The 7631-nt window shown below is 52.3% G+C and overlaps 2 protein-coding genes across 2 annotated transcripts; one reads left to right on the forward strand and one right to left on the reverse strand.

Annotated features, from left to right (window-relative positions):
• Positions 1-6: 6 nt before the first annotated feature.
• On the forward strand, positions 7-291 carry K489DRAFT_293327 (uncharacterized protein; the record flags this gene model as incomplete). Its single annotated transcript, XM_033600248.1, has 1 exon — positions 7-291. A coding segment is annotated over one exon (285 nt), but the record flags the coding sequence as incomplete, so codon positions are not given.
• A 1507-nt stretch (positions 292-1798) lies between these two features.
• K489DRAFT_385457 (uncharacterized protein) lies at positions 1799-4578 on the reverse strand. The gene has a single exon (XM_033606109.1). It carries the CDS (start codon positions 4267-4269, stop codon positions 2023-2025), a length of 2247 nt encoding a protein of 748 aa, XP_033454877.1. The 5' UTR covers positions 4270-4578; the 3' UTR covers positions 1799-2022.
• Positions 4579-7631: the final 3053 nt, after the last annotated feature.

Raw genomic sequence — 7631 nt, forward strand, 5'->3', positions numbered from 1 at the left:
GCCGGGGCGTATCAAGCGAACGGGCAGACGAAGGAGGCGATCCAGCTGCTGGAGCAGGTCGTTGCGATCGAGAAGACATCGCTCGCGGAGGATCATCCGTCACGGCTTGCATCGCAGCACGCGCTGGCCGGGGCGTATCAAGCGAACGGGCAGACGAAGGAGGCGATCCAGCTGCTGGAGCAGGTCGTTGCGATCCGGAAGACATCGCTCGCGGAGGGTCATCCGGACCGGCTTGGATCGGAGCACAGCCTGGCCAAAGCAATTGAAGCGAGCAGGCGCCTTGAAGAGTCAGACTCGAACTTACCCCAACACGCTACTACGGAATCACGTCTGCTCGATCTCACGCATAGCGCCGACAGTGCTCACAACGTCAATAAGAAGAACAGGAAGCGGCTTTCATTTTGGCAGAAATGGCGTCGATGAAGATGAATTCTTGCATTTGTGACTAAGTTACATTACGATTCTGAATGTAGGTGAGCCGTCGAGGCTTAATATAAAAGGACTTCTCCCCCAGCAACAGCTCTAGCTTTGAATCTGGCTGTCGAGTCGCGTGTGGTCTGCGGCTTGCTCCTACGCTAGCAATCGATAGAGAGTGAACGGGATGGACTCCGCAAAAGAAGGGCAGGCGCCTTATGCGGCTGTAGACCACAGTGGTTTTCAAGCCCTCGGTGTGGACAGGTGTGCTTGACTAAGTACGGAAGCGCATAGCATAGTTTACGGGAGTTCTCGACGGCAGACATGACTCAGCAATAGAGATTTGAAAACAACATCATGAATGTCGACGGCGGCAGCGTTCGGGATCGTGCAACACAGCCCCGAATAGAACGAGATCGAGGCCAGGGATAGAGTAGACGCCAAGCGGTATGCTGAAAGACTCAGATCTGCATACCGATGAGGATCGCGTCTACATATCGCGATTAACGGGGACGCTTGGATTTCGCACGAGAATGGAATCGATTACAGCGTTCGCAAAACGAGGCTAATCCTGGCGGAAAAGCCGTGGTGGAAGGCTGGCATCCTGCTCTACAGTGCAGATGCGGTATCATGGGTGAACACATGCGTGGCGGAATATTATTGATGAAAGTCTTTAACGCTGGCTCGTTACACAGGGTGGCTCGCGACCCCGGGAGGGACGTTAAACGTTCTATCACAACGACCCTTCACAAGGTATTCAGATTCGGTAGCAGAATCATTTCAGAGGATTTTCAATGCACGTTGCGTAAATGTCAGTCGTGGGCATGCTCATCAATCTCACCGTCTTCAAAAAGTCGTGATTTCCAAAAGACCAGTACAGAGCAACTGCTCCAACACACAACGCACGGCAGTTGCGGTGAAAAATACACAGGTACCGTGAGTGTCACAATCCTGACCCTTCGTCATTGTACCTGATAAGCTGTACATACCGACGGATCCTTCTCCGCTTTTTCCTCCACCTCTCCATGCTTACTATCGCTTTTACCTCGTCAAAGCATAAATGCCTGATTATCTATCGGCACGTTCTTCAGACCGCTTATCTCGGTTCAGACGAGCCAAGCCGTCCCTATACTATGTCGATGCAAAGGAATGGATCTGGCTCGAAAGCATGACACCCGAGGCAGAAAAAGTCATTACTGTCCGGGGTGTTCGGTGAAGGAAGGAAGGCCCGTTCACTGGGAATGAGAAACATGATCGAAGGTCATACGACGGTGTTGACTTCTCAACAGCCGAGATTTAGATCCGACGTACTGCGTCGGTCAGACCTGGAGAGACCTGTGCCCCATGATCGATAATCCATCGATTGGCGGAACAGATCATTGGTCCTCTTCTCGCAACCGGCTGAAGTGAACGCGGGTCAGCCCTCGAAGTGACCGGAGCACGATTAGAGGGAACATCGACAAATTTCAGATGCTGAACGAGTCACGTTTGAGTCATATGCGGGCTATTTCGTTCTTGCGGAAGGTTGCCAAAAAAAAGCATGTTACATCACTCGTAAATCATCAAAAACGGCGCATGCGTTCCTAGCTCGCTTGGGAGTACGTTTTTTCATGCCGAATCAGCAGAACCGGTATCATCTTCGCTAAATTTCCAACCATCTTGTGATCGCACAAGACGGACTCGCATGGTCTTCGCAAGCTTCTCAAGTTCTTTTCGGTCATCAGAGGCGCTCTGGCGATCAAGACCTGATAACGTGTTGTCATCAAATCCATGGAACAAAAGAGCAAGTGGTGATGCCTTGAAGTTGTGCAGCTGCTGGTCTGCGGACGCTCGCTGGGTCGGCACGGTCTCCAGTACCAGTGTGAGGAAGAACAGCAGGAGGAGCGCTGTGAAGGCCGCCGGCACTGCAAACCAGCCTTCGTTTAATCTCAGACAGGTTGATTTGCTGTAAATTGTACCATTCGCCGGAGCACTGAACTTTGCGTTGCCAGCCTGTCGTGCGAAGCGATCAAGCGCACTGGTCGCGTCCATATACACCTTCTCGACGTCCCCGAATTCAATATTTTTATTTCGAGACAACTTGGCCATCACTTCGGAGACCGGACCCAGCTTTCCCAAGTAACGCGATGAATTGGATGATGATCCCAGGTTTTGCCTTTGCCATCCATATTGGCCATCGAGACTGGGCATCAAGGATGTTCGCTGCACATCACCAGCCATCCCAGGCTCAAACCCATAGATGCATTCTTGCGGCACGATACTCGCAATGGTGTCTTCATTTGTTGCCTTGATGAAGGAATGTCGCGTGTCTGTTCGATAATCGAAGACCACGGTCGTGCGATTGCTTGCGTAGTAAACGTATGTCAATCCGTCCCGGTCTACTGCTCGAGTCACCATGGGCCACTGATCCCGGTCAGTCGGATCGGTCACGGAACCATTGTAGGGGACCCACGTCATCTCTGGTGTGATGTCGTAGCCGTAGGACTTGAGTTTTCCACGCTGTTCGGAAGTCAGGCAGCTGAGGCGTATCGCATTACGATATGAGTCCTGGTACGTGAAGAAGGAATTCATGTTGGTCCATATTGTCGTTCTCGAAAGTTCAATCTCCTGTAGATGACCGTCGCTCACACTGGCATTGAACTCACGCGCACATATGTAAGATTGGCAAGTAGCAGCGCCAAAGCCGTTCGAACACCACGAGCCAGTGGTCTGATTGTATGGAGGACAATCGGAATCGTGCGAGGTCTTGTTCAAACGCCGCTCTGGAAAAGTGACGGAGATGAAGTCTGTGGTCATCCCGGCTTGAGAAGGATCCCGCTTCGTCACTACAGCCAGCTGTATAGAGGTTGTGTCATTCATTGTTTGGCCGAACGATCCTGAAGGCAAGGTAGCTGTTATCCACGAAGTCTTGTTGTTTGACGCCTTCACGGTATTGAACACCACCTTTTCAGACACATCCTCGCAATGGCTGCACCAGCCGATAGTACCATAGCTTTGTTGGAACGAGCATTGTCCAGTAGGGCAATCAAAGTCGATAGGTACTGGATTTTGGGCATAGAGGCCGCTTTTGATGGCCGCCGTGGCGTCCGAGACATAATCCGAAGTTTCGATCCCACCCAAGAATTGCGTGCGTGGGAATGTTGCGGTCGTGTTGAGCAGCACTTGATCACAGCTATAATATTCGACAAGCTGTTGTCCCATCGGGTCCAGGAGCAACGCAGCGAGCATGATGAAAGCAGCCAAAGACGACGACAAGTGGCGATGCCGCAAGGTCCACATGAGTACCAGCGCTCCCCAAGGTCCACGTGAGGCATCATCGTACGCGGCGATATCGCTCAATGGCCTTGTTCGGTTGAACCACGTCCATTTGAGCTGGCTTATACCTTCACATAGGACTACCAAGGCGCTGGTCTTAAGAACCAATATGAACAGGGAGATGATTGAGTTGATGGTTATTTTGTATGGCCACTCTGGGATTGTTCGTCGCTCGTGCATCTTCAATGTGACGATCAGACCAATAAGTGAGCCCACAACCAGCAAGCAACATAGCGATTCAATCCACCATGTGCGGAGCAACCGCGTCCACCAGCGTCGCGGCCATTGTGCTAGACTAGTCTCCGTAGGCTTTGTTTCTGCGGCCGATATGGCATGATCGATTGATCCGGTTGTAGAGTCTGCGACCGATTGCTCCGATATCATCGGCTGTTTGATCGCGTCTTCATGACGCTCAGTCACCTGCGCTAAATCTGTCGAGTCGTGTAAAGATGGTGACGACGAAATCGGAGCCGGATGATCGTCCTGGGACGTCCGAAGTGAGTCCTCGAGTGTTTCGACTCGTTGGTACGCGGATGTCATGTTGAATGTTGAGACCGTGGTTGACCAACATCAATTTCTTGAGAGGACGGTGGCAACATAAAGCAGCGAGGCGACGGATGGCGGCTTCCCATGATCTGCGCCATAGCCTCATCCTTCATGCAGCTTCGAGGGCGGCCCGGCGGCCTCTGAGGTGGGGGCGCGAAGGACAGCGGTACAACGTGAGATCTTGGTCAAAGAATGAAGACATGCATGAAGCCTACATCGCCACGTACAACCTAGAGCATGACATCAGGGACACTTGAAAGCAGCAATAGCCCTGGAAAATGTTCGCCAAACGCCCCATCTTGTATGAAAGTGACTATCTGCGCAGACGTACAGTATCAGCTCCACGGATAGCGCGACGTTAAAAGTTGCTTGCGATCCTGGGATCTGCGCTGTTCCAGCAATCTGGGAGATCTGGGGTCGGAGCCCCGCTCATGGTTGTGAAATTTGGGGGGCCAAAAAAGGACCCGGGAATGTACTATATGTACTTCTATTAATATCCAACATGATGGCCCGAATACCGTAATGATTTATTATTTCTTCCATAGCGATGCCTCGACATCACTTGTAGACGCGGCTCCAAACTATGTAGTGTTTACTTTAATGTTGTGTGCTCAGCATGCCATATCAACACGTTTCATGTACCTACGCCATGTCTCTCGTCGAACGGTGAAAGTGACTCACAGTTCAAGAACATCTCACGAACCCGATGGACTTTGAGTCGACAACATATTGTAGTGTTACTTGGGCCAAACAGACTTGCGCCCTCGATGAGCTGCCTATAGCCATATCTATGCGAACAGGTCGCAAAGCCCTACATGGTCCCCTACAGGTTTCTATGGCCGACAAGTTGTCGTCCCGTAGTTAAAGCCGTATCTAGTGGAACCTTCGTATGATAGGCTTATAGAGTTCTGCGATTACATTGTAGGCTAACGAAGCGTAGCTGTGCCGGCTCGAGCAAGTGAAGACCTAAGACGGCAGCACACAGTCCACGTGCTGCGCACCGACGCCCTGGGACCGGCAACGATCTTGTTGTAACATAGGTTGACAGATGAGCTGCCACACAGAGGCCATATGGGAGAGCATCCTGCTTGCGAGGACACGGTGGGAAGGTGGCCCGGAGAGGGTGTGTGTTGATCGAGGTAGAGCACAGGAGTCCGTCGCGTCGTTGGGAGAGTGCGTAGGAACATATGATGGGCCAAGCAAGGTGGACGGATCCGTTGCGCTGCTGCTGGTGCTGGGACTTGTGCTGCTGCTGCTGCTGCTGCTGCTGATCCTCACGATTCAAAAGCAGGGATCGCACGAGGGCAGCATGCGAAAGGTAAAGCTGAAATAAGAATTTTGATCAAGACAGACGAGAAGCCGACTGGAGGCCGCCTGCAGGGATTTGATAACAGCGCGCATTGTATCAGACCCCGAGGTGTGCAAAGTATATCTGCAACGCCAAAGGTGATCCGCAAACCCACATTGGAAATGTCTTGAACTGTCCAAAGTCCATTCTTCCGTGATGCAGGAGTTTCTAGACAAGGGACTTCACGCTGTCGATGGCGCAACTTCTATGTGTCTGTCGATGGATCGATTTGTGGTGAAGAACGGCTTGACATTGGTTTGTGGATGGGATCTTATCGGCGCAAAGGATCATGCGTTCTCGCATCCGCGCATGAAAGGAACATACCGAGACCGCGATGCTCCCGACCAATTCAGTCAACATATGCAAGCATGTGATGCGGCACTTTTATCGTAACAACCAGAATACAACGAAGGACTGGCCATCAAGAGTTACCTTCTCACTTGCAGCCATGCCTGCGGCGGTGGTGTTGTGGAAATTTTATGCGAACCCAACTTATTTTCCCCTCAATATGAGCTGCTGCTGGCGGGCAAGCTGCCACTTTTCGCGCAACGCCCGTCGCAACGGTGATGCATCGTCGTTGCGAATTGTCGCCAATACGCAGGTTCTCATCAACGCTGTTTCACGCCCGCAGCTGCAGGGTTCTTCTGGCCGGCGGCCGAGAAAGGGCTGGGGACGAGGAGTGATGCGAACTGCTTGAGGGTAGCTCGCGGCGTGCGGTGAGACCTGTTCGCAGTTCCTGTCGGATGCGTATTTCTATGCTATGCTTCTGCGACTGCAGGGTCTACGGTGATGTGTTGGTAAGAGCAGGGGAGAGATGTGTGTTGGAGAAGGTCGCCGCCTGCATTTCGGAGGACCCGAGCATATTCCCGCCTACCTGGATTGAGCTACCGCCGTCCCTCGGGCAATGCGAGCCGCGACTACACCTCGACTAGACTTGCTCGGAATAGATGGAGAGCGGCGACATGAGAACGTCCGTTGGCGCCTCTCCGGTTTTGATAACACGGGCGAGTGTGGTATATATGTCGTGAGTTATCATGCACAGAGATCACTCCGGGATCCCTCTGGAGATAATCCACGCAGTATTCGATCGATGGGATCTCCTTTCGGAGTCGACATAAAGCACACGCTAGCAAAGAAGGACTGAGATCCAACACAGATGGACGAATATCCATCGAACAGTACAGTGGTCGACCGCTTTGCGCTCCGCCTTCCGACCAAATGGCCGTTCCTAACGGGCGGCGACCGTCAGTCAATCAATACTGTACACAGCCAGGCCCTGGTGGTATGGGAAAACAGACATGCATCAACAGGTTGAGAGCTTAATCTGAGACACACACACACACACACACACATACATACTGGCATATGCCTCTTTTGGGTCGGATCGGGGTGCATCATCATTCCGTGTGTGTGTGCGTGCGCGCGCGCGCCGGTTCAGCGACCGTGAGCAGGAGGAAATGTTTTATTATTGCGATAATGACAATATGATACCGCATCCAGCTCCGATCCGCCAGGCGCGCCGGATTGCTCACTCCGGCAAGTTCACCATCGCTCCGCCCGTATGTGTCCACATGAAGATGGGCGACCGCAGATGCACGACGACGACGGCGGCGACGATAGAACATGGTACCGATGATCTGACAAGTGACAGATTACGCGATAGGCGTGGGTGTGCATCGCGAGCAAAACCAGGTTTTCATGGCATATTTTCATTGTCAATTCGTATTTGTTTTTTGCCTGCATGGCTATGCGCCTCGAGTGCCCCGGAACGGTCCATTGTTTCGCAATGATGTGTGTGAGTGAGAGGACGCTGCTGATCACAACTTTTGGCGCAGGGAAAACCTGGGGATTGTACCACACTGCTGCTGCAAATGCTGCTGCAAATGCTGCGAACCATACGTTGCATTGCAACCACGCATACTCCTCCTCCTCCTCCTCCTCCTCCTCCATCACCACCTTCATCATCATCATCATCAGGCGTGCACACCACGATCATGTACCGGAGTCT

Source organism: Dissoconium aciculare (assembly GCF_010015565.1).
Source record: "Dissoconium aciculare CBS 342.82 unplaced genomic scaffold K489scaffold_27, whole genome shotgun sequence".
Classification (NCBI taxonomy): domain Eukaryota; kingdom Fungi; phylum Ascomycota; class Dothideomycetes; order Mycosphaerellales; family Dissoconiaceae; genus Dissoconium; species Dissoconium aciculare.

Coding starts and splice junctions, on each gene's coding strand:
- K489DRAFT_385457 (XM_033606109.1), bottom strand. CDS start 4,269: ATGACATCCGCGTACCAACGAGTCGAAACACTCGAGGACTCACTTCGG.